General features: G+C 41.8%; 1 protein-coding gene across 1 annotated transcript in view; it reads right to left on the bottom strand.

The window, feature by feature from the left end:
- The window catches only part of SMARCAD1 (SNF2 related chromatin remodeling ATPase with DExD box 1), a 45,643-nt gene extending 21,884 nt beyond the window's left edge, over nucleotides 1–23,759 (bottom strand). Inside the window, exons 1-7 of the mRNA XM_075708724.1 lie at nucleotides 23,558–23,759; nucleotides 13,501–13,675; nucleotides 10,105–10,285; nucleotides 7,799–7,862; nucleotides 3,489–3,577; nucleotides 1,350–1,439; nucleotides 604–688 (exon numbers count right to left, since the gene is read on the bottom strand). Of these exons, the coding sequence (XP_075564839.1) occupies nucleotides 604–688; nucleotides 1,350–1,439; nucleotides 3,489–3,577; nucleotides 7,799–7,862; nucleotides 10,105–10,285; nucleotides 13,501–13,675; nucleotides 23,558–23,759 (886 nt within the window). The remainder of the gene's footprint in view (nucleotides 1–603; nucleotides 689–1,349; nucleotides 1,440–3,488; nucleotides 3,578–7,798; nucleotides 7,863–10,104; nucleotides 10,286–13,500; nucleotides 13,676–23,557) is intronic.
- Nucleotides 23,760–27,646: the final 3,887 nt, after the last annotated feature.

Here is a 27,646-nt window from a genome sequence, read left to right on the forward strand (position 1 = left end):
TGCTCTGAAAAGTAATCAGCTCATTAAATAGTATTTAAGTTATAACTCGCAGATTTACCTGGAATCACAGTTCTTGCTCCCTACCGCATTTAATGCACTGATATTTATGAATTAGTGCACAATTCAAGGCCTATTTCTAGTATTTTTCTCTCCTAGAATATATTTTAAAAGGACAAACTAGCATATGTCACTTGTCACGCATGCAGTTATTTGCAATTACCGAGTTACAAATTACTCCAGTTGAAACCCAAAACTTATTTTTAAACAAGCAGGAGGGGAGCAGGTGTCAGCTTTGACACATTTCAAAATATATTTTATGATATACCCATAGATAATTACAACTTCTTATGTAAATCCGTATTAGCAAGACAAAGATATTTATCTCTACTTACAGAGGAAAAGATAAAATAATCATGACACTTAAAAATACAGAAGAATTGAGTTTCCTTCTTCTATCCTCCCCGTAATACCAATTTCAAGTATCAGTGCAAGTTTCTAGGCATAGTGCTGTCAGGACTGTCATTGCTGGACATTAGAAAAGATTTGTATCATAAGTCTGTCTGTTTTATCTTGGGATAAAATGGATTATAAATCTGTCTTTACCCTCATCATCTTCTGCAAATACTCTCAGGGCCTCCAGTGCTTCATGAAACACCCAGTTATGTTTCTGAAGTACATCTCTCAGTTCCTAGTAAAAGATAAGAAGTTTTGTATTGTGGTAAGATAAGCAAAAACTCAATTTCTATGCATAATAAAGTCAAGGCACTAACGCTCAATTTGAATTGCACAAGGCAAATAAAACCCCTGTAAATCAGATGATTCAAAATAAAGGAAATCAAAAAGGAGAAAACCCATCAGTTTATCCTTATACACTAAGTTTAGGCAGAGCTGCCCTCCACTTCTCAAAAGCACAAGAACACGCACAAACAAGTTTTGCTTCCAACAATTTAAAGCATGGTATTAAAATGCCCTGACAAGTTGCTGAGTATTGTCAGGTACTAAATTAATACAAAGCGCACAGTGCATCTAGTCATCCAGGGGAGAAGAGTGTGAGAGAGAGGGAGGGATAATTTCCCTGTGCATTCTCATAATAGGTCATCAAATTTGACTATGCCAGGCTTGTCACAGGACCAAAAAAGTAGGATGAGAAGTTCCATATAGTCCTGATAACATCCAACTGCTCTCAGTTCAGGGCACGTTACATTCCAAAAGCAGCAACAGTGAAGACCTTCCTACCCTGGGCTCTTTCCAAGAGTGCTGCTGGTGTAAGGACTGTTTTATTTGGACTATCAACAGCTGCATTTTTCTTAAGTCAAAACCTGATGTGCCATCAGGAGACTTGAGCTCACCTCCTTATCCAACCCAGGGAATGTATTTTGTAGCTTCTTCACAAGCACCTCTTGCCTCTCCCATTCTCTTTGGGGTTCTGACTCATCCAACTGCTTTAAAAAAAAAAAATCCATTAGGTTTAATGTAAATTACAAACATAGAAACAGAAAAAAAACCAAACAAACTTAATCAATATTGCTTATCCTTAAAGAGCCACTCTAAATGACAAAAGCACTTAAGACAAATCCAAGCTGCAGAAGTGATTCCTCGTACACAGCCAATGATCAAAATAAGACCAAAACTTTCATAAGCATAGAAAATGTCTTCAGTCATGAAGGATTGGCATTCTTTACTTAATAAGCATACACAGTGCAAAGTTACATACCAAAATATAAATAATTTAGAACTATCTAGTTTGGACTTCTTTACAATAAAAAGTTAGTACTGATTCTGGATGATATTTAAGGCAGAAGATGGCAGGGTTAACAGTCAGTCAGGTAGATTACCAAGCGTGCAGTATTTAACCCACCAGAGCCTATAAACATGTCAAATGGTGTGTTTATATGAAGATTTACAGGTAAAAAAAAAAAATCCACAAATACTGTGTCACAGCACCATGGAGTCACACCAAAAACTGGCAAAAGTTTTCATCAACAATAGCTTCACTAACAGCTACTATCAGCCTGCAAAAAGGGAGGTTTCTTATGAACGAGTGCCAAAACTTCTACATGCCACAAGCTGCTCTGTTATGTATTCACCACAAAGAATTACGCAAGTTTCTTCACAGAGCTTTGAATGCAAAGTGGTTACAGAGCTACTTATCTGCTGATGCCAAGAGGTTTAGATCAATATTTACTTCACTGAATGATGCTATTTGCTGAAAGAGCACAAACCAGATCACCCAGAAGCACTCTGAGTAACAGAGGACACAGCTCCTTTCTTCAATAAGCCTATGGTATCATTATAGGTACAGCTGCAGTACGTACACTAGCTGGCAAAGTATGCTCTAGTCTTAGGAACCAGAGGAAAAGCAAGAGTGAGGAAAAAAAAAAAAAAACAACCAACCAACCCCCTGCAAGTTTTCTCACTACGATTCTCTACTATGACTTCTAGAACCCTGTGTTTCAGCCTTCTATTTCCCAATCCTTCCCCTTTTAACAGTAATGGAACTGTTAAGCACAGAAATCAAACTGCTGCATGAAATCAGGCCTAGTGAAGCACTGTTTGCTAGGCTGGCTGGGTAATAATTCAGTAAAGTCTCCTTTGTAACCTATAATCCAAGGGTTTGGTGAGGAGGAACAAACCCAAATCCCAGCAAATCTTGCCTCTCAAAATTCACAGCTCTCCTCCAGGAAGCAGGGGAATATCCAAGTAATATTATTTTTGCTTTCATGGAAAACTCGGAGTTTTCTTAATTTTGTTCTGACCAAGGAAAATATTTGGTTAAATTTCAACAAGACGACAGTCACCATCCTCCATCCAGCCTCCAGCATTTACTGTAGAATTCTCTTTCTCTACCATAAGTGTTTTCCAAGGATGTCTGCTGGGATGCCTGGGAGCTGGCCTCATGACAGCACTTTAGGACTGTGCATACAATCTGCCAAATACTGACCTGAATGCACCAGGATCATTACATAGTTCTATTTATTAGCAGGGGTCAAAGTAATAATTCCTTTAAATGTAACCAATTCATTCTTTTTAAAGATTTCCCTAAGTCATAGTTTCAAATATATACATAAACAACATTATTCCTTTAACACAGCAGAACAGTAGCAACAGATGTTGAAATTCATCTATTTGAGGAAACGCAAGGAACAACCTGATGAGGCAAGGTGATTTGTAGCTTATAACTCCCACTGATGCTCCCAAGAACTGAATGGTACTCAGCGCCTCACAAACTGCTACCTGCCATCAACCACTTCCATGAAAGCAATGAACAGGCTATCGGGATACAAATACACAAACACTAAAGAACAAAGCAGGTAATTCTATTCAGAATTGCCAGGGAGAAGAAAATAGAAAAACCTCATTCAGATGGCAAGATCGGGATTTGATTGGATTTGCTGATAAACCACACCAAGGTCATGACACCACTGTCATGACCAAGTCAGGTAATTCCACTTATTTTACAATGCACAGAGAGAAAAACCGGTACTTACGTAACTAGTTTTTGGCTTTTTTGTGACTTGCTCATTTCTGTCTTTGCAATTTGTGAGAGAATCTTTTAGTTTCCTTTTACGAGAGGCAGCTTTAAAAAGAATCAAGGCAGAAAAGAAGAATTAATTACTTTCATTAAGTTCACCCCAGAACAGTAGGATCATTCAAACCAACACTATAGTAGCTACTTATTAACTGCACAAGATGTTTACCAGTCCCCATAATAGTTTTCTATTATAGTCCACAGATATATTGCAACTTCAAGCAAAGCAGCTGCTTGAAAGTACATGTTTGTTTACCTCTAAGTTTTCTTTAGTAGTTTGGCAATTAATCAAGCAATTACCTCTCATATATAACAACTCAAATAGCTTTTTTTTCCTTCTTCTTTTTTTAATAATTGCCAAGTGTTTTACACACAAGTTGCATAAAGGTATATGTCTGTTTTTATTCAAGCTGACTGCTTTTGGAAAGTTGGTATTGAACCAAGGCTCACTCCAATTGTGAGCTGGAATATGTACATCACTGCCAATCTGGAAGCGCTGATGACTGATTTCTGGCTCAGGTGCACACCGGAGAGGTTACCACCAAACAGTTTTCAACATTAAATCCAAATGTCTGAAAGAAAACTATGCATACTAAGTCAGTGATAATGAAATATCAGTGATAACCACATTACTTATGAATAGTTCATATGAGCCAGAACTTTCTCAATATCTTTGGGCCCTGGTGATTACCAAGAGATTATCATCTTAGCATTAAGACCTGCCCAGTCAGGTGCATTTTCCAACTGCTGCTGTGCACAGCTCATGAAGGCAAGAACATATTACCACTATTTCTGCATGTAAGCTTTGCTGGAAGCAGCAACTGTTACCAGACCAAATTATTGTAAAAATTCCTAGTCCATGATCTGAAACAGTACTGCAAGTTAGAACTTTTTTGGAAGACTAACTGCCTGCAGAGCTCTGATGTCTGATACCAGCACCTCTGGCCAACCTCCCCTCCCAGACTGCCAAAGACCAGTGAACAAGCACGCACGCGTGTGCGCGCGCACACACACACACAAAAAGCACACTGGCTTTCCAATCCAAAAGACTGCCTGACTGATACAAATAGTTTTAGTTGTGGAAAATTAAGTAGCCACGTCTTTGCACAAAAAGACGTTTTGTGTGGAAATACTTTCAAACAAATTTTCTACTAGACTCATTCACTCTCTCCGACATCAAAGAGAGATGTGACATAAAAAAATTTAAAAAAACCCCCAAAACCACACATTAAAACATCTCAAAGGCACAAAAGTAAAGCAATAGCAATTCTTCCTTAAATGAAGGATCTGGCATGAGATACCAGAAAACACTGATAAGATTTTTTCAAAGTCTATTTTATCTATGTATTTAGATACATATTTATCTATGTATTTCTATATATAGTTATAAATACAATGAAGGGCACAGTTCAAAGCATCCAGAGAACGTGCCAATAGGGAAGGCAGCTCTCCTTCACCATTCAGACCTTGGCCTTTCTGCCCAAGAACCTTGTTTAAACAATATTGCCAGGAAAAGCCATGCTACTCGCTTAAGAAATGTGTGTTTGTCTTGATATCAAAGCTAAGGGCTGTCAGGCTGCTGTTGGGTAAAGCACTAGAAGTCATGGAGGCCTCATGCTACTACTGCTTAAGCTCAATTAAAACTGCATTCGGGATGAAAAATTCTGAATATGAACAGTGAACCTGCAAACGTCTTTGTCCTAAAAAATACATGGGCTCCATATAAGAGTATTTTGAAGATCTTCCTGCTTTGATGTCATTGGGTTGAGCACTCAATAGTCTTCAAAGAAAGCCTGATCATGAGCAATTTTAGAGGCAATTAAACTGTAGCAAAGGATCTGGATAACCACGGTCTCAGGAACCTATCGACACATAATTATTTAGAAATTAACCTGTGGTCTTCTGAAACCCACCACATCTGCAAATGACAAAAAAAACCCCAACTTTCTGAAGACATTCCCTTTCCAAGGTATATTTAACTACTCCTTCCTGTGTTAAGGGAGCATACAGCTGAGGGGATGAAGAAACCCTATTACTGCTAGATAGGAACCATCCTTGGAGGGGAGACAGGGCACACCAGGCCTTCCAGAGGAATCCTTGTTCTCTCTATAAATTTTATGATTAACAAGCAATGAGAAAAGCAGCTCCAGGGTTTCAAAATTTAGGGAGGCATCTGTAGTTACTTCCACTGTTATTTGCTGCTACCACCACAAAACCTTATTCCCCTGCCATTACAAAAGAAACAGTCATTTCTGCCTGTTCAAAAAGCAGTGAACATCAGACAGGTTTACATGAGGCTTCAGCTCAGAAGCACCCTCACTGATTTAATGGTTTTCAAGGTGTACAGAAAACAACACCAGAAACAAATCACAAGCAGCAGATATTACTATAACTTCACATCTTCCGTTCACACACATATTTTCAGTGTGTCACATCTAATCTCCATACCTGTAAGTCATATGCAATGCTTCTTGTTTTAGCTATATACAACTACTGAATTCAAGCTATAAATACAAGTGTTTGTCATTTTGAAAGGACAGAAAAATTTGATGATGACTCGGCCACACTTTTTTAGCAAAGCCATGCTCCACAACACTGCACCTTGTCCCTGACCTCTCACACAGTCAACACTTCACAACACGTAAAGTGTATCATAAATTGACATAGATAAGCAGATGTTCAGTAATGTCTCCATTTTTAAAAAATGTGTCCAAAATGAGATGATTTATACTATCACTTTCAGGCATGCTTACTCCTAACTAAATATTTTATTCAACAGCTGTGATTAGTGAGAATTTTGCTGCCAGGATTTTTCTGTGGGCTCGTATTGAAAGGATGTGAAATAGCATTCTTAGATCAACACAAAAATGGCCAAAAGGCAGGGCCTACATACCAGAAATCAAAGTGCTTCAGTTCAAACACTGTGAACTGCAACAAAGTTTAAGGATATATATTAGCTTAAATTGGTTTAGTATTAATCAAAACCCTCGAAAAGTAATGGTAGTCTTCCAAGAAGGGATTTTCCAGGAGCAGCAGCACTCAGAAGTGGTATGTCCCTCAAAAATACGCCACCTTTAGTTTTCTACTGCCAGCATCTGAGAAGTCCCATCTATAGAATTTGATCATGCACACAGTGATAACCTCAAAATGTTGGTCTGGGTGAGTAAAAAAAAACAACACCCCCCCCCCCCCCCCCCCAACAATAACAAAAAACCCACCAACCAACCAAAACACAAAAGCAACCCTTCATTAAAACTAGCCCAATGTTTTAAAGCTTTCTGATAATTGTTTAAAATCTTTGAAGTTGTATATAAAAATCAGAAGATGCAAATATGGTAAGTACAATAGCGGGAACTGAATTAGCAAAAAATCTTCTACTTCAGAAAGGGACTAGAACTGTTCTCCCTCAGCACATGAGCTTCCTAGATGTATTGCTTCCAAATCCATAGAATCCATACGATACTGCATGAAAAGACACATGAACCACTTAGAACAACTAAAATAATCAAGAGTGATCGTAAATAGCTTTTTCCATCATATCCAAACCATGAAGATCTCTCAGGAAAACCATGGACAACTGATGTTTGTTGTTTGACAACAAATGACATTTGATAATAGCATACGACTGCATAAATTCAGATGCAGAACAAAAAAATGCTAAATAAGCTCTGAGGCCTCAAAGGCACGGTTTGGGTGATGTTTTGCTAGAGAACCATGGGGATTTGTCTAATGTTTAAGACTAATAGTTCTTATTCAGAATTACAAGCAAGTCTTGGAGTCAACGTGAAGAGAAAATTGTGATGGGCCTTGACACAAAGAATATCTAGTTATGAGTGGCTATATTCTCCAGTATATTTTTTCCATACCACCAGTTTTCTCACCTACCACATTCAGAATTACTATTGCTAACCCATTACTATTTGCCTCAACTTCTGGGCAAAGGAGGAAGCAGCAAGAACAGAAGTCACTTAAGGACCCACACGTAAAGCAATCCTGACTTTAACAGAACAAATTCCCCTTTTTTGTTCTATTTTTGGATTTTGGTCCACATCCTCTTTTCACCTTTCCCCTTGCAAAGCCTGTAATTTCAGTTTTGTGTTATTAAAATAAACAAACAATAGTGTAACTTTCAGTATGTGCTTTATGACTTTTTAAATACCTCCCAACCAAGTTTACTTCACTGAATTAGCTACAGCTTCTAAAGTTTGGGTTTGGGGTTTTTTTGTTTGGGGTTTTTTTGTTGTTTTTTGTTTTTTTTGTTAAACATACCTTCATCATTGACCTTCAAACCAGCAGATATTGCTTCATCTATTGTACGTGCTGATTCTACCAACTGGGGCGGGGGGGAAAAAAAAAAAGGTTGTATAATAAGTGGTGAAATTTAATCCAGTTGAACAGAGAAGGACAACGATAGATCAGCATGAGTGAAATAAACTTTAAAAAACACCCCCAAAAATACATGTATTATAGAATCCAAAACCAAAATTAACAGGTACCAAATTAGCTAGACTGATCACATAAGCTGTATTTGGAAACACCTTAAAAAACCTACTGGAAAACATTTTTAATACAATCTCATTTATTACTGCTTTTCTTCCTACTCCACAAACATACCATGCAGGTTTACTTAAGAGCTTTTTTTTTTCCCCCAAAAAAATTATTCAATGTTACTATCACAAAACCAGATGATCCAAAAAACCTAATTTCTTAAGTCATAAAATGTCTTTATACTGTTATGTCACATTGGTTGATTTCCTGAAAGTACATGCATGAAACTTATAACATGCCTCAAACTTTATCTACACTTCCTTGCAGTCCTAGATTCTCTCTCCATCCATGTGTAATCTCAAAATAGATCATTTTTACTAGTTAACTGGACGTTGAGACTTTCAGTATGCTTTTTCAAGCGAGGTAACTGCAGCAGAGGCAAATGGCCTAAAGGTTACAAATACGAAAAACCACAAAAAATTAAGTTATGGTGAATCAGGATTCCCAAGTATCTGTCCACATTTGTAAATAGCATCTTACAATTTCGCTATAAACACACAACTGCCTTTTCAAAAGGCTCATGACTTTTCCTTAACAGCCTTCATCAATTGCATAGGGTTTGTCAGGACAGACCGTTCCAGATCCTTCATGAAAGAACAATAGATTTGCCTAATATTCCTCCGTCTTCCTTCAAAAGTGTTATGGATATGTAACTGCAGACAAAAATTTGCACAGCCTCTATGTACTACAAAGTTCTGCTGATACAGAAGCTGTCTTACACTCTCCTGAGAATAAACACCACCCGCACTACATACCACTGAGTAGTTAAAAACACCACTGAAGTCACCAAACAGCAGTCAGACACACCACGTGTCTTTTCTAGCTAGTTTCTAAGCCAAGCTATGATGAACTGTTATCGCTCTTTGATTTAAATACATTCTATGTAGCCAAAAATCAAAACTTCATACATTCTGGACATCTACAATGTAAATTTTATTACCACGTCCAGGAGAAAAATTGCAAAACTGCTATTTGTAACCCCTTCTTTCTTCCTAAAGTAGAAAGCCTAAACATAAAGCTTGATCCACTGGGAAAAAACACCCAGCAAGGAGCACCAGCAAAAAGTCTATACTTCTTTAATGACATTTCAACCACCAGGAAACTTAACAGATTAATTTAAACACATTTAGCTTTGAAAACTAAAGCTAGTGAAAACCCAGTTACATATCAGCACTGAAAAGTAACATTGCTAAAAATATATTTTACTGTACTGAAGATATTTTACTGTAATAAATTACCATAATGTTACTGTAGATTTGTACTGTATATTGGACAATGGCCAAGAGCATCTCAGGTTCACATGTCAGTATGATCAGAATAAATTATAGTAAGTTCAAACCTACTCTCTTTTTGCCTCACTGGAAGTACTAAAGGCTTTGAGTATTAAATTTCATAAATGCAAGGGTGCAACGGAACAGGCTGCCCAGAGAGGTGGTGGAGTCACCATCCCTGGAAGCGTTTAAAAAACGGGTAGACGTGGCACTTCGGGACATGGTTTAGTCTAGTCTACCCTTGATTGGTTTAGTGTGGACTTGGTAATGTTAGGTTAATGGTTGGACTGGATGATCTTGAAGGTCTTTTCCAACCTAAACGATTCTATGATTCTATCTACTGGAGAAGATGGCAATGATTTCACTCATTCTGCATTTAATCAGTTAGCTGCACTCCAACAACAGCAGTTACCAACCAAGACAGCTATAACTAAGGTTAAACATCACAACAGAAAGAAATAATACAAAAAATATACAATGGAATTCACTGTTGCTGAGTTGATCTAAAGGGTTTTTTTATATATATACATATATATGTAAAAAAAAAAGTGTGTGTATGTTCATTTTTATATATACCTAAGTGTCTGCGTATGTATGCATGGGTATTACATGGCTGTAGTTCCTCTAAATACATTACTTGGATACACCCTTTTGCTAGTAAGAATTAAGGCTGTTCCCCTTAATAAAGCCAGAAGCTTAGAAATACTGCCAACAAAACAGCCATCAAAATAAATCAAAAGAACAGAACATTATTACTTGTAGTAATTCTTGGTCACTTCTTTGGGGAAAAAGTTCCTTCGGTGTTTGCAGCTTTGCATCTCTGATGTCTTCCTCTACACCCTTCTTCACAGCTGGCAGCTGATCGCCACCATTAACATATGCCAGCTGGGGTAGTTCATCTTCAGGCTGTTCATCATCATCATCAGACTGTTCAGAGCTACGAGGAGAAAAAGAACTAAAATTTGGTTTTGCTTATGAATGTTTTACTCTGCCAGAACATTACTGTAAACCAAAACCAACAGGATCGCACAGAATGTGTTTAGATGCATTCAGTAACACTGAATCAACTCGCACCCAAAGTGATACCTGCTATTCAGGACAAAATAAAGCACATATGATTAAGTAGAGTCCTCTGTTTGCAGTAAACACATTTCAACTTAGCAGAGGAAAGGAGGAATAGACAACAGAAATACCATGACTTACCCTCATATTGTGCTATCAAAGGTTACCTCCCAATTTAGCAACAACCATCTTAATACATTTCATCATTTCAGCTACTTGAATTATGTCAGACCATCTGAAGTTTGTCTCAAACAGTCTTATTTGCCCAACAGATAAACAGATGTGGATAAATTCTTTGTAAAAACTTCTCAGGTGCAGCATCAACTCTGTCCTAGTTCTCAGCTCACTGAGAAAGAAAATTCAAAGATCCTTATGCAACGTGTTACACATCTAAACATGGGAAGAACCTTCTGAAAAAAGCAAAGTCCTGAATTTACTGGAAGATTTATTATTAGAGCTAACCTACAGGAAAAGCAATCCCTATATATTTTTCATGATACTCAGTTGCACGGACAAGACAACGTGAGCACATGTCTCCCATCCTACTGCCCTCCATAGACACATCAAAATCTCCTTCCCAGAATGAAAATTAATTGAATTGTATGGAGTTTGCCATTTCATAGGGACTTCACCATCAGAAAGGCTTGCCTGCAGGTCTCTTTACACAGATATATGTAAAAGACTAAAAATAAATCTGTTTTCCCTCACTATATCTATCTTTAGCAGTCAGAACAGGCAGATTGCAATAGAATTCTGAAAAAAAGTAGTAACATGCCACTTATGTAGAAGATACACACTATTTTGAGACAATTGTTCAACAGCTCTTCTCCCTATCCTATTCAAAAGGTACACACAGCCACGTGGACTCTCCAGTTGTGCCTCAGAGTTAAAAAAAAGAAAAAAAAACCCCTCAAAACAAAAAATAACCCAAATTCCTCTTCGAGCCACCAAGCCATCTAGTTGTAAGCTTCAGGAGGTGACTCCAGCATCCACTTTAAGAAAGTCTTAGTGAAATGGCATATTAAAATTCTGTTAGCATATTTCAGATCTTTTTGCCTTGATAAGGAAAAAAGTTTCTTTATAAACTGCATTTAAAAAAGAAAATCAATCCAAATGGAAATGGTAACACTGCAATTACCCTATCCTTTCCTATCGGGGATTAACATCTAGATACTTGTCAACAAAGCTGGAGTTGCACACATCATAAATCTTGTCATCTCTGTATACTCCGATTCTTATCACGCATGAAGAAACACTCATTTAACCACTAAACGAGTATGACTCCAACCCACAAAACCTTGTGTTAAGAGTTCTGCTTTTTTCCGACAGAGTCCAGACAGTGACTCTGGTAGCGAAGCTTGCGGCACGCCTCCTTTTAGAAAAGACATGCTTTCTGCTCTGAACTTTCTGCTTTCTGTTCTATCCCTTATTCAGGATAAGGCGGGGCGGGATACCCTGCAAAAAGAAAAAAATTCACAAAACTCCCAAACACTAGGTAACACATGCACTAAAACGCACAGTGCAAAGACACTCGATTGACTGATTCTGTGCAAAGCCAGGCTGCATTCAGCACAAGCCAGAGTTCATAAGCCTGGGCAGATCCAAGCTAACTCCTGCCAGGCTCTCAATTAATTTATTAGCTCAATTGAAATGCCACCTGTGAGACAGCTCAGTAGGTTCAGTACACATTGATTAGCACCTGAGCCAACACACCATGCCAAAGTGTGGGCACTGGGGTGCCTGGTGCATAGGAGACCAGTGGCCACACAAGAAGAGTACAAGAGCATGTAGCTTATGTTCATCAGTCCTACTAGGAGCCACTTTACTGCCCATCTCTCACTCCCAGTAATCGGAATATAGTATAGAAATAGCAAGCTGTGGCTCTGCAAGTTGGATCCTGCATGGCTTACTAGCATTGGCTCCACGTGGTACAAAACCGCTTGTACTGCTTCCAAATCAGGTTGATCACAGAAGCAGTGTAACTATGTTTACACAGCGCTGCACACAAGCCAATTTGGTGCATGCAACCAGCTTGCCATCTCTGTATCCTTGCACAATCTACAACTTAAACCATAGACAGAAACAGGAGTTCACTCTGCTAACTATGGATTTTCTTTTCTTACCAAGTATCTGCCTTAAGTTGAAACTTTGGGGAAGATGCATTTAAAAAAAATTCAAGAATTTCAGATAATAGCAGCAGGCAAGAGCATTATTTCATTTCTGCTGACAAGCTCCAGTAACTCCATGCTCTGCATAAGGACTGAAAAATCTGTCAGGCGACTACACCTGTTAGGGTTGCTATTCCCATAAAAGTTTTCTGCAGATTAGTTCAGCCAGACTATCAAAAAAGCAGGTTAAGCCATGTTGTTTTGCTTAGCACAACAACATTTAAGGGGCACAGACAATTACCATATTTCGGTCACACAGACTAACTAGCAGGTAATAAATAGCTGGGGTTTCTTTAAACCATTCCACCTGGTTGCACAAGATGTCTGTCTATATCTTGTCTCTCCTGCATTCCCAGTGCTGCCTTTTTAGCACCCACACAAGTGACTCTTGCACACTATTCTCTTCTCTCTCAGCTTATTCAAAAATAGAAATTTCCAAATCAGTAAAAAAAAAAGTTTTCACTAAGCATAGCAAACACATCATGCAAATAATACTTAACTTTAGCTTGGGAATTCTTATACTATACACTCAATCTCTACTTGCTTTCCTGTCCACTATAGTTTCATAAAAAAAAGAAACAAGCTAAAATCAACTCCAATATAGTTTAAAAATAATAAAGCAAAAAGTTTATGGTTAAGCTTTCAAGTGCCATTAAAAGGATTTCAGAGGGGCAAATGCACAAACGTATAATGAACATCACACGTTATTAGTCATCACGGAACTCCTCCCTTGTGTCTTCTCTGAGAAAATGGCTTAACAGCTGGATTTTTCTTCCCTGGAAATCCAGTAAAGTTTAGTTACAGGCAGGCAAATCACAAACCAGTAAACCAAAACCTAGCCTCTGATTTTGAATTCAGTATTTCAATTTGGAACATCACATCAGGTTGCACAAATATTACAGAAAACTGGCTTAAAGCATACATTACAGCCGCATCTCTCCTTGGAGCCCTGTTTTCTTTCGCAGCACCGAAGTTTCTTGGTTCTTCATCTTCGCTGTCTGAAGACACATCTAGGAACTGTACCCCTCTTCGATGCTTGAAACAAGATTGTTTCCTTGTCCTCTTGGCTTCAGGAGTTTCTGGGACAGCAGAGTACCCTGTGCAAGCCATTTCAATAGGAGAAAAGATAGGAGACAATGACTTATGACTTACAACTTCAAGTATTTATCTGTACTTAGAGCATCAGATAGCTATGATTTCTTCCTTATACACAGCAACCATTTAAACAGAATTCACATCTTTATGCATGGAAAATTCCCGTAAGCTGTATTCCTTAAAGTGGTAACTTACCTGGCAAAAGATCCTCAGCCCTCTTACATCAAACAAGTAATTTTTGTACCACAACATTTAAGAGATCATGTATTTTAGATTAGTAACTACTTATAAATACATTTTTATTTTTGGAAAAATGAATCATCAGCAAAATCCTTGGAACTACTTCCAGGCTGATCAGGACATGGATAGAAACATACTGGGGTATCTGATGGCTGATTTATGATCTGCTTGTCTTGATAGCTTTTCAGAAAGGGAACGTCAGTGTTATATTGCAGAAAATTACGAAGCTACACCAAGGAACTTGACAGGTAAGTTGCAACTCCTATACAGATATAATCTATTTTGCCAGTCTTTTCCACATTATGCTCCAGGTGATTCTTAACAAGGGAATTTAGCATATGTGTTATATACAAAGTATCAAGATATACAGAATCTATACATAATCAGGATATGTCACTGTGAAGACACCTCATGAATCGCATTCTACCTTCAACGACACTTGCAAAATTGACCCACTATGCATGCATTAGCATGTATTAACTTTTGAGTTCTGATCATGCTTGTAAGACAACCAAAAGCATAAGCAGCCAGTCTATTCATACAATTCCTTAATTAGTCATGAATAACACATGACTAAAGTCCCCCAATGGCAGCTACACCTGAAACCAACTCCATGCACATGATGCAGAAAACATGACAACAGAGGGAAGTCTACACAAAACCTGACATACAAAATAGGTCTTGACCTCAAAGCAGAGAGAGGATTAGGACACTGCAAAACAAAAATCAAAAAGCCTACACTTTATTAGACTTTGCCCTGTTGCCCTCTTTCAGCACAGTACCAAATGCAGCTGAAGCACAGTATGCTCCAACTGCATATATTCTGTATGTCAAGGTAGTTCTAACTAAAACTCTGATGCTCCCATATAAGCCTGGGCAAGGTAAAACACATGGTTCAGTCAATTGCCTAGAGGGGCTAGAACTGTTCCGCTACCATCTTTACTAAACTGTACGGAAAAGACGCAATTTTTAGTTGATACACATGGACTTGAACTTGCAGCTTCTAGCTCTTCTGTCTTTAAACCTGCGTTAAACAGAATTAAATATTTGGACACAATTGCCACCTCTTAAGTGTGCTATTTCCTGTCAGTAATTGAAGAAAAGCACTCAAGGTGTTTTGTGAAAGGTATGAGCTAAGAACCGTACGTAGCCTGACCTAGTGCAGCAGTCCCATGCATCCAAGGCTTCATTCCTTTTTACTGCTTTACCATTTTTACAGCCAGTGCTGGAAAGAGTAGTTGGTAAGCCAAGTAATTTTGTTTAAGACCAGACAAATTATGGACCCTGGAGGCATATGACTGAAGAGAGGAAGAAGAATGCATGGAGCAGAGAACATGACAGCTGCAGAGAGCATTTTCAGTATGAAAGTAATCTTGCAGAAAATAAATTTAAAATAACTCACTGTGGCAGCATTTGATGGAAACAATGATATATCATAAAAGTACAAGCAGTTTGCTGACACGGGAAGCTACCAGGTGATATTGGTTTTGAAAGGGCAAGATACCCAATAAACTAAAAAAAAAAAAAAAAAAATATGGTCCCAAATGTTACATACTGAAAAGGAAGAAAAGAATTTGAAAATGGAGTTTAACACTGGTTAAAGGGAGGGGAGTGAGCGTTACTCAAACCTCTGTGAGGAAATCTGTGAGGAAATGTAAATAAGGGTTCAATGACAGTTCAAAAGAGCAATTGTTGAAGCCTTAAGTCTTCAGCTACGCATAGAAAAAATCCTATTGAAAATATGAAACACACTTCTAACCAGGCATTAGTCTATCAGTTGGGAAACAGAGGAGCAAGAAGAAGGAAGAGCACCTACTTATCGTCATCTCCGCTTTTAATTCACAAAAGAACATCACAGTCTGTCAGAGAGTTAGTTACAAGTAAGAACTGTCTTGTTTCAGCATCCTGTTTCAGCAGAGAAACCCATGTTTTTAATTTCCATCTGAAAACCTCTGTAATCTGGCATTTCCACATTTCTTACTGACCAGGTTTAGTAAGAAGGGGTTTGGCTTGCTTTCGGGCCAAAGAAGAATCTGCTTCCCAGGCGACCGGCAAGTGTCACCTCCTGTCTGCTGCTGCTGCCGCTGCCAGCCTGCGCTCGCTTCTCTGCTCCGCGACCGGGGCACACAAACCATGGCCGCCCCCTGCTCCCCTCCTGCCTGACGGGGACGAAGGTCCCGGGGCAGCAAACGCGCACACACACTGGGGACCCCTCCAGTCGCTGGCCTCAGACACCCAGTCCACCCAGGATGGAGCCTCAGTCTCCTCACTTGCTGGCACGAGAGGCCCCCGGGCCCGCACCTCACTCTGGTTTCGGCGCAGACCCCCTTGCGCGGGCTCGCAGACCCACGCTGGGGATCTCTCCTCTACCCAGTGGCTGGCACGGGGTCCCCTCGTCTTGGGCTGCCCCACGTGCAAATGGGCGACTCGGCCCCTCTGGTCCCCCCCTCCCTGGCTTCCCAGGCTGCTTGCTGGCTCACCCCCTGGTAGCCCCGCTCCCTCGGCGGGGCTGCGTCACAGACACGCAGGTCTCCGCAGCCCACGCCGTCACTTGATTTTCCACTCACTTTCGTCCCCTCCAGCTGCTGGCACCCCAAATACTTGGGCCCCTGTGATCCCCGGTCCTCACTCCAGCTGCTGGCACCGAGACCCCCCATGCACGCAGAACTGACTCCCCCCACCCAGGAAAGTAGCTAGAACAGGACTTTAATGAGAAGACAGGACTAACTATGGTGATCACGAACCGGGCACGGCCAGGCAAGCATACCAACCTGTCTACATGTAACCGACCCGTTATCCCCTTATCCCTCTATTTTCCCCACACTTGTTCCTCTCCAAACCACTCTGATCCCTCCCCTTCCCCACCTGCGCTTCCTCCCCTTAAACATCCCATAGCAACGAACCTAAAAAGCTCTTACTTGCATCTCGTAGTAAGTCCCGTGCCCCAAAGGCAGCAACCCTCCTCAGCCTGAACGGTGCTCCCAACAGCCTTGCTGTTGACTGACAGCGATGGGCATCACCCTCAACTCACGGGGCTGGCGGCCCTCCTGCGACAGCCCTGGGAGAAAGGGGCCATTCCTCCAGTTAGGTTATTCGGGCTCCCCCACCCGCCACTGCGCCTCTGTGGGAAGACAAACCTTCTACCCCATGACGCGACACAACAAATCCCACCTACGTGGCTGGTGTTGAACAAACAGGAGCTCCCCACTGCTGACAGTATCTGATTCGCATTGCAAGAGGATGGGTGAGAACACAAAGCAAGAAAGAACAGACAGAGGAGACCCCAAAATTAGAGAACGAATAGCTGTGGTTTATTAAGAGCCTCAGTGAAGGGCAACAGACAGTAATATACTCTGAATTGGCGTGGTGGACGCGTGCAAAAAAAAATCTCCACGCTTATTTCCTACACCAAAGAGCTTTGAATCACGAATAAGAAAACAGACCAAAACAATTACACAGGGAAGGTGCAGAAGAGTCAGCTACAAAACTCTTGGGAGTTGAGTTTTAATGATACAACTTGTCAGTGTAAGTCCTCACATGAAAGGATTTTACATCCTTGAATGCAAATACAGCATCATGGGCATCCTCTCGCCTCTAGCGCATCAGTCCTTTCTTAAAACTCACATGCCTGTAATCCAAACACCAGTGGTGCTTTCTCAGCTGCTAACTCTGGAACCATAATTTCAGCTGGAAATAAAGGTAGTTTCTGCTGCTGAGTCAAGTTACTACAGAGCATAATGCCAGTTTTCAAAGCTGATTTGTCAGGAGAGACTAGACACAGAAAGAGGCTAGAATAAATGCATCTGATAATCAAATGCAGAAGTGAGCTACATGGTGTCCATTTCCTTCATCTGTGATAAAAGGCCTCAATTTTAATTAAGTTATAAAAATCTAAACCTTTTCTATCACTTTCAAAATGTGATAGAGGACTACGGTAATGATTTTTAGAAGAGGCAAAAGCCTCACTTTGCAAAGTAATGTTGTTACCTTGAAAAGCCCATACGTAGGTAAACTTAGGAAGGCCTAAAAATTACTAGTTCTGAAGCAGTAACATACTGTCCCAAGACAGGCCTCCCTGCAACCAAGACCAACAATGCTGGCAGTAAAAAGTTCCTCAGCGGTACCTTCTTCTATCTATCCATGTTTGGAAGGAGACAAGGAGACGTGTTGTCCTTGACACAGTTGCTTTGCTTTATCTGAAGATCATCTAAGTTTTAAGATGAATACAGGAAAAGAGCAAGAGAGACCTTTGGGAACGTATCAAACATTTTTATTAGATTTAAACATAAAGATGTGGGCAAATTTTTTTCAGCAACTCCTCTCCAGCAAAGGCAAATAAAGCAGAAAGATTCTGAAGGTTATGAAGTTGGGCTAGCTGAGCAAGGACTATCACAATAGGACAGAAATACACGATGCATAAAAAGATGTGAATGGAAATATCAAAACAGGTCTATAAGAAACATGCAAAGTTCACATCTCTACTGAATTAACAGAATTATCAAGCCAGTTTTCATGATCTTTGCCTTGTAAGTCAGCCTATATTCCAAACACAACCCTCCTGCAAGTAGCATGACATGAAAATGACAGGTACTCATGACAGCTTTGCTAAGAAGCAACCTTATTGCTTTTTTTTTAAAAAAAAAAAAACAACCCAAAGAAAGTTCACAAAAGTAACACTGTCTTAAAAATAATTTTATTCTTTACAACATAAACCTTGGAAGAGGTTTAGACTTAAATAAAAAGATTCTTTACTGTTTCACTTGGTGACTTCTCATTTTATTTTCACTTTAAATCGCAATCACTGTCCAGTCTTCATGACCACTCCTAACTCCTATACCTATGAAATTCTGAGCTGCCTGCAAAAAGTGTTCTCTTTCTCAGAAGAAAGCAGTATTTCCTTCTCCCCCTCCTCCACCTATTCCACTGAACAGAATCCCTTATTAAGCGGGGGGGGGGGGGGGGGGGCAGAAATCACATATGTAATACAAAGTCCTCAAATTTAGACCAAATTATAACTTTGTAGAGTACTAACAGATTAAGCAGTTACTGCCACAGCACATAATTATTGGAGGTAGAATTTCCTGATTATAGGCAATTAAAAAGGACTATTAAGGAATGCCTGCAATCTTAAAACCAGTGTGACTCTAAAGCCAGAAATAATAAAACACTGAAGTATCCCTAACTGGAGACATAAAAAACAAAACCAAAACCCAATAACTGATTTTTGCTTTCATACAAAGTAACTCCATGAAAATACCCAGATCAAACTGTCTATGATTTTATGGAGACACTGTTAAGTTACAGATGAAGGTACTGAAATGCAACTGTTTTCATAATGTTAGAGAAAATATTTTGTTTAGTTTAGTCAGTAAACACACAGCTTCAACTGCTCTTTAAAAAACTTCATCTTGAATTTTTTTTTAAATCATCCTCACTACAGTCTTTTGGGAAGCATATACCTCATGCGGAGCCATAATACATTGCCCTATAATACATAATTCTAAATATAACCTCCTACACAAACCACACATCACACTCAGAGAAAGCCAGCTTCTCCTCTCCCAAATAAAAATGAAACTGAGGTAATAGAGACTTACCACCTTTACTGACACTGCACAACAAACACCGTCAAACAGAAAGTAATTTCCACCTAATTCTGGAAAGCAGTACCAAATGTATGCTGCTCAAAAACACAAGCTAATTAATATTCCATTTTCAAAGGAAAGTCTTTTTCATTTGCTAAAATAATCCTAAATATCGGTGTTACTTCAAGGTGCTTCTTAAAGAGACCATTTAAAAATTATGATTACTTCACCATCTTCCCATGAATCCTCAGAAAAGTTCTCTAGGTAGTTCAGTCATTACTTTCTTCCAGAAATGCTTTAAGCAGAATTATACTGTATGAACTGTGACATATGCAAGAGACATTACTTCCTCAGATCATAAAGAAATTGACAACAGATGAAAACAAAAAAAGCAGTCCCAGTGCAACTGAATGATGTGACACACTGAATGATGTAACGTGAAAGTGCAGTTATGTGCGTTATGTATTTGAATTGTACAGAGAGGCTATCAACACAATCAACCATCAATAACAGGAGTATATATAGGAGTTTAATTTCATCTACAACTCTTATTTCAATTCATTGTTGAAGCTTTGTAAGCGACCTTTTTGAATACAAATGTCATTTTGAAACTCATGATTGTAGTTATTTTAATTCATATAGTTCTAATACAGTTCTGCTCCATTTCTAGAACTGGAATGATCTCATTATCTTAGCACAGCAGGCTACTTACACAACTAAAAACATCTAATTGAAAATTAAGAAGATAGCTTCACTGTTTTCTTAACAGACTAACAGAAACCAAATGTGCGTATTATTTACTAAATAATACTATTTTTTACAGAAAATTGTAGTAAACCACTCCAATGCATTTTTCCAACTCTTTAGAGAGGTATCTTTCAGATATAATTTGATAACTGCCCCATAGTTGGTTTCTAACCTTCAGTTAAGTAATGTTCAGAATTACCACTTAGAACTTGGCTGCAAAGTCACTGCAAGCCTGTGTAATTTTGAATATACACAAGTTTATAAAGATGACCCATTCTTCTGGCCATCATACTACAAATAGCTAATTAAAGTGTAAGGTATGCATGTTCAATACAAAGCAACAAGAAGCATTACATACATACATACCCAGGGTGCAGAACAACCTACCAATATTAGTTTGTCCTGAGAAAACAAAACAAAAAAATGAGCTAAAAAGATAATGGTGTTTCATGACACAACAGACATCATCTGACTATTTTCGCCAAGATGAATGAAATTACAACAATCATATTTTTTGTTAGATGCGTATTTCAGGACACGCGACAAAACCGAAATCCAAAGAAATCCCTAGGAAATGATACTGAACCATTTTCACTCCTGAAGGAAAAAGTCTGATTTTAAAATTCTTTTTACACACACAATATGACTGCATGATACCAAATGAAATAGGACAAAAAAGCCATCAGCTATTTAATAATTTTTTTGCTTGTATAAGTGAAATAAAGAATACTCTCCTCTTGTTTCCTCAGTTTCATGTACCAGTATTTTGTGAATCCACTGTGTTTGTCTTCAGAAGAAATACAAGTAACTGTTGTCCTCGCATGATTTATTGAGCATTAGGGCAAGTTACTCTTAGTTAACTTGATGTAAACTGCTTCTTGTACAAAACTACTCCATACTTCGACTTATGTATTTAGCAGTAGAGAGCACACAGTGCCATAAGGTAGTTATCTCTGTACCTTTTCCATGATAATACAAGAAAAAAAAAAGAGAATAGCTGTCCTTTTATTTGACCCAAAGCAAGAAAACTTCTGTCTTCCTGTCGCTAATTAGGAAGTAAGGAAGACGGGCATCTGCTAATCAAATCTAGTTTCCTCTTTTACATTTAAGTGCCTCATATCCTGCAGACAAAATTTGAGTGTTTCATTTTCAGTTAACTTCTACAGATGTAGAAAACGCTATTTGATGTTTAAAATGGTTAATTAATTCCTTTAAATGGGTTACATAACAATGATGTGCAAATAAGTGAAAAAAGTCACCAAAACACTCCATCTTCTTTAAACAATATCTGTGAAAGATGAAGCATTATATAAATGAAAAGTACTAGTAATTACATCTCAATTTTAAATGTTAATTAGCACTCCAGTTCTAAACCAGCATCTGTGTCCACGGACTCTTATTTAAGTTGGCCACTTGCTGTAATTTTGTCCGCACTTCTACTCTACTCTGGTTTACTGGTAGCTACCACCATCTCCCACTAGTTTTCCTCACAATTACTTAGCCTTCCACAACAGTTCCTCTTTTAGGCTGTTCTTCATCTTTCCTTTTACTAACTCATATCTAAACTCATACTCATGCCTCTAAATTGGATATTACTTTTCTTCTCCTCAGTCCTACCTCCGTAGAATATAAACCAAGGGAGACCAGTATTCTGAAAAACAACAAGCTCCAAAGTTTGTCACTGTTGGTAGTTATGGTCTACCTACATGCTTCCACTGACAAAGTCAAGTCCACAGGCAGATTAAAGGAAAAATATAATACTACTACTAAAAAAAAGAAATCACAAAGACAAGCCACAAAACAAGCAGCACCATCCATTACTTCACATCTATGTTCACCGTCCAAGAAGGGCACCTGCATTCAGTAACTCCTACACTGCAGAAGACAGCAACTTATCATAAACAGGGAGACAATACCTGTTCCAAAGTGCACTTCCACAGAGCGCCAGTTTTTTTGTGCAATCCATTACAAAGCGAACACATGCAGAAGCCACATAACAGTGGCTTGCTGCTTGTGTTAAGTTCTCCCTGACACCAAAACATCCTCTCTGCTAGTGGACAGGCTACTTAGCTCCAGACTGGTAACTCTCGAGCCAAGATTCAGAGGTTTTGTTTGTTTTGATATTTACTGATATAAACGTGAGAGCACTCCTGTCAACTGAAAACAGGCAACCTCCACAAAACCAAAATTCATGGAATAGTAAATATCAGTCTACTACAATACTGATTTGGCTCACCTTTAAAAGAGGAACTCCTCCTTGTACATGAAAGGTTCTCTGTTATCGCATAGATAAGGTACTATGATAAACCGCCTTCCACCAAGGGAAAGCTGTATGCAAAACAAACGTAGTTAAACAACACCAACTGATATTGTTACTCCATTACGGACTAACTGCATAGCCAAAGTCTGTCTGATCTCTCCAATAACACTTGTGTCTTGACATCTGTATCAGAAGTCATATGGAACGTCCAAAATGTATAAAATAATCAGCAACAATTTTTGTTCTTCCATTCTTACTCCTTCAGCAACAGAAAAGCTACCGGTGAATGTGATTATGCAGTTGACAGCCGTGACAGTTGTTTATTAACTGATGAATCCAGACAGAAACAGCACATCTCTAGTGTATCAGCAAACAAACCAACAAATTACCACACAGGCAAGTTTTTCACATTTCCATGAAAACCACAAGCTACTCCCAGAAAAAGAGGACAAACACTGCTACAAAACTATTAATGCAATCAGCTTGTGAGAATCAGCAGCAGGTTTCTCAGCTCTTTACAAAACCAGGCCCAGGCCCGACTGAAAAGAAACTGTTTTCTTTCTTTTTGGTTTTATCTGTGATATTCCACATGGCATTAGCCTACGACTCCAGTGAAAAAGTTAAGTCTGTGTAGTGCTGCATTTATCAGACAGCTAAAAGGTCTTTTTTTCCCCTTTGAAAACCCTGAGATACTACATTAGTGTAAAATAAGCATCAGTAAAGACCATTAATAAATAGGAAAGCATAACACACTTTAAACATTTAAATTGTAGCTTGTTTACTCAACTGAAAAATATTGTTTCAGCTTTAGTTATGAGGTTTCCGACTTGACTGTAAATGCACGGGTTCAATTAGAGCAAGCACCGTTACAAATAAAGACACTTTTGTGGAAACTGCTGTAAAATAATACGCATAGAAAAGCACATTTGTAAAACAAGCAAAGGGGGGGGGGGGGGGGGGAACCCAAACGAAAGACAACGGTGATTTTATTTCTAGAAATGAAGTACTTACACCGTTCTTATGCTACATGCAAAACAAAACACCTGACTCACCAGTTGTCTCCGTCACATCCGAAGCCGGCGTATCTGGCCTGTTGCTGTCGTCTGTAGCTTCATCCTCATCCCCTCCAGCAGCACCACCCGCCGCAGCGGAGTCAGCTGCGGGCACCGGGGCTGCCGGAGGAGACACGCTTTCCCGCTCCGCGTTTTTTCTCTTCCTCTCGAAGCGAAAGCGGTCCAGGTTGTAGAGGCTCATGTTCTCAACCTGCCGCGCCTGCCTGCAGGAGGGAAGACGGGCTCGGCTGGGCGGCTCCTGCGGGAAAAGCCAGGAAGGGGCGGCAGGGCTGCTCAGACTCAGCTCAAACGCCGGCGGAGGGACCGGCGGGCCCCGCCGACCGGGCGCTGCCGAGCGCGCATCCCCGTTCCCACGGAAACGGGAGGCCAAGGACGCTGTCAGGCGGCGGGGAGGCGCCCGCCCGCCCCTGCCCGCCGCCTCCCCCCCGCTCCCCTCCGCCCCCCGCCGCGGCCGGCGCCCCCCGCACCCCCGCGACGGGTCCCGCACGCACCTGCCGCGCACCGGCGGGGCACGGGGGGGGCGGGCGGGCAGGAGAGGGAGCGGCAGCGGCAGCGACGCCGGCCGGGCCGGACCGGGCCGAGCCGCCCCCCGGGCGCCTGGCGGCCGCCGCCGCAGCGGGGAGGGAGGGAAGGCGGGAGGGAGGGGCTGGCGGGCGGCGAGCCGGCGGCGGGGAGCACAGCGCTCCCCGATAGCGGCGGCAACGGCCCGCTCCCTTCGGCGTCGATGCGCGGTGGCGTCGGCGCTCCGTTATGGCGTCACCGCCTCCCCACCAATCACCTCGCCCGGACGGGGCGCGCGGGCGCGTGCGCCTTCCCGGCTTTTCCCTCGAGACCGGCGCGGGCTGGTTCTTTCCCCCCGCGCGCGCGCGCGCGCGCGATCGTTGGTCCCCGCAGGGGCCGGAGCCGGGGGGGAGCGGGGCGTGGGCGGCCGCGCCGCGCCGGCCTCACGGGGGTCCCCCCCTGGGGGCCGCCGTTCCGGGGGGGGCCCGCCGGCTCTCCCCCGGTCCCCCGAGGTCTCACGGCCGCGCGTGGGCGCTCCCGCGGGGCTGTGCCGGCGGCGGCGGGGGGCCTGTGCTGTCGGGGCGGCCGGGCCTGCCCCGCCTGCGGGGCCTGCGCCTCCCGTGGGGGCTGCGCCTCCCGTGGGGCCTGTCCTGCCTGTGGGGGCTGCGCCTCCCGTGGGGGCTGCGCCTCCCGTGGGGCCTGTCCTGCCTGTGGGGGCTGCGCCTCCCGTGGGGGCTGCGCCTCCCGTGGGGCCTGTCCTGCCTGTGGGGGCTGCGCCTCCCGTGGGGGCTGCGCGTCCCGTGGGGCCTGCCTCGCCTGCGGGGCCTGCGCCTGCCGTGTGGCCTGCGCCTCCCGTGGGGTCTTGGCTTTCGCTGCCGCCTCAAGCAGCTTCGCTGCCGCGGTGGCAAAGCGCGTTTGCAGCTTCCAGCCCCTGGGACCGCATGAATGCCGTTTCGGTAGCAAATGATTCTGTAGTCCTCTGCTACCACGTGCGTCCCCACCCCACTTGAAAAGTTTGGGGTGGGGGACTGCAAAAAGGGCATCACAGAAGCCCTGGAGCTGTAAAACGCAGGATTTAGCGCAGCTTTCAGCCTGGGTTCCTCAGCGTGCTCCCGGGATTGCGTCCCTTTGGCAGGACAGGCGGCAAAACCCTCCTTCGGAAGTGTTGGGTCCGGACCCGCTGCCTCTGGCTGTCGGTGCCATGTGCAGGCGGCGAGGCCTGTGCAGGCGGCGAAAGGCCCAGGCCCGTGGGGCTAGCTGGCATTGCGCTGAGAATGCTGCCAGGGCTGGAAGGTGTCCGTAAATACCGTAAGCGGCAGAGAGGTGCCGAAACTACCTTTGTGCGTCTGTCCTTCAAATACTAGCCACCTGTGAAATAAAGGCCTTTAAGGCCTGGCAGAAATGAATAAGTATTATGCTGGGGAGCCAGGTGCAGCAGCTATTAAAAACATTCTGGAGAGGTTGTGCTAGCTAACAGAAAAACAGAAAAAAAGCCACTTCCCCATCCGTCGCGCCAGCTCTGTGGTACTGGGCTCGCAGAGAGCTCCTTCGCCCTTGACGTTATTTGCCATTTAAATTGCAGTAGCCCAAACGCCCGAGCGAGGGTCATGGCTGTGCTGTACTAGGTTATGTGCTGCTGTCAGCATTACTTAATACCAGGCTGCGTGGAGGCAGGGCTGACTGTGCTGTCTGACAAACTTGCTACAGCCTGAAAGCTGGAGGTGATCCAGGTATTTCCAGAAATGCCACCTACACAGACATTACCTCTACCTGGAGATTTCTTTCTGTCAAAAGGAATTTCTATCACCGGTAGTCAGCAAATCTAGGTCTTGGCTACCTCATACTGAATCATCATCACCATTATCATGAAGTTTGGTTTTCTGAAGGCGACTCTCACGGAAGTTATTTGGTGCTCCCTTTGCTGCTGTGCCTTTTACAATGCGTTGTGGTGCTCGACAGTCGTGTGCACCCAGCACGAACAGCTGGTTTGACTCATTTGTGCCTGATTCCAGTTCCCCTGCCCTTTCCATCAGGCAAATGGCAAGGAGAAGTGGTATGGGCTGCAAAAGGCTTTTCCACCTCGTACATCTAAAGTAAGTGGCAAATCCGTCTCTCCTATTTGTCAGTAGTGTCTCCTCTTACTCCAGCCTCAGGGCTGCGGCGGAACAGTTTGTCATTTTGGTCTGCGCTAGAAGCAAGAAAATAAAACTCGGTGCTGACCAGGCAGACAAGCTTTGAGTCGCAAAAGGATCTGGAGGAACCCCTTTCCAAATCAAGCTTCAGCGAAGAAGTCTTGCCTCCTAATATTTGGATAGCAGATGAGTTGAAACCGTTTGGAAGCTGCATTGTGTTTATCCCAAATTCAAATAATAAATTGCAGTTGAACATGTAAATTGAGCTGAAGACAGATTTCCTCCACAGAGGTGGATGCCAAGGCACAGGTGGATTTACAGACGTGGCTGGTGGTGGAACAGTAGATGGTGCAGACATCATCTGAGGTTATCCCCTGAGGTTATCCTCTGAGGAGGGCTAAATTGTCTTGGAGAAGGATGAGTGCCCGGGCTAGAGACACTGCTGACATATAAAAACGCAGCTGATCGAGGGCACTCATAGGAGAATTCTGCTTTGCAACTCATATCTAAGGTAAATAATGCAAACAGCAGGTCCGTCTGAAAAAGGGAGAGGGATCTGCCTGTCAGCACAGGGGCAGGTTACTACCAACTTGAAATTCCACCCACTTGAAAGGCAAGTTACCCCCCAAAATGGGAATAAAGCAGTTCGTAGGTACATCAGAAGCTAAGCTGGGTGAGGGTTATAGGAGAAAAAAGGATGGCGGACCGTAAGGACACTTGCACTTGAGCTTGTGCATTTAGCTCCTTCCTGGGCCCTGGTCACCGTCACAAAGCTCATCAGCTTCTTTGCAAAGTGTTAGTACTCATGTTAGCATCTCTGATGTGATTTCCTCACACAAACGTATAGCAACATATAAAAACACGTATAGTTTAAGAATCCTGACAAGACAGACCACTCTTTCCATGAGGAGAGGATAACTAAATACGCGTGTGGTAGATGTTAAGCCACGTTGCTTGCCTGACTTCGAGGACACAGCCAAACGGTGATGGTAAATGTACAGAGACGAACAGGCTGTGAAGCTGAAAAGCCGAAAGAGTAATAATAGAAGAGCTGAGAAAAGAAAGCTGAAACTGGAGAAAGCAAGTGTAAAGGGGAGCATACACTCGGGTCAGTCTGTATCTGTGACTCAACAAGGCAGTCAGGACCACCAGTCTTGGGGGAGAGGAGGGCGGGGAAAGACATGAGTTCCAGAACTTGGGAAAGAAAGCAAATACAAGCTAAGAAAACAGTGAAAATGAAAGGAATTAAATCCAACGCTCCAGAACATGTCAGATTTTAAAAGCATTGTGTTAACAGGAATTAGCATGAACCCAGAAAATGCTGCAGCAGATTATTTCAGTTTTTTACAGTGCTTTGAACTTGAAAAGACTAGGTAATTGGTAGGTGCTAGTATTATTAACAAGCCATCGTGAATTCCTGGCAAGCAAGACAGGC

This window comes from Pelecanus crispus, chromosome 4 (assembly GCF_030463565.1).
Source record: "Pelecanus crispus isolate bPelCri1 chromosome 4, bPelCri1.pri, whole genome shotgun sequence".
Taxonomy (NCBI): domain Eukaryota; kingdom Metazoa; phylum Chordata; class Aves; order Pelecaniformes; family Pelecanidae; genus Pelecanus; species Pelecanus crispus.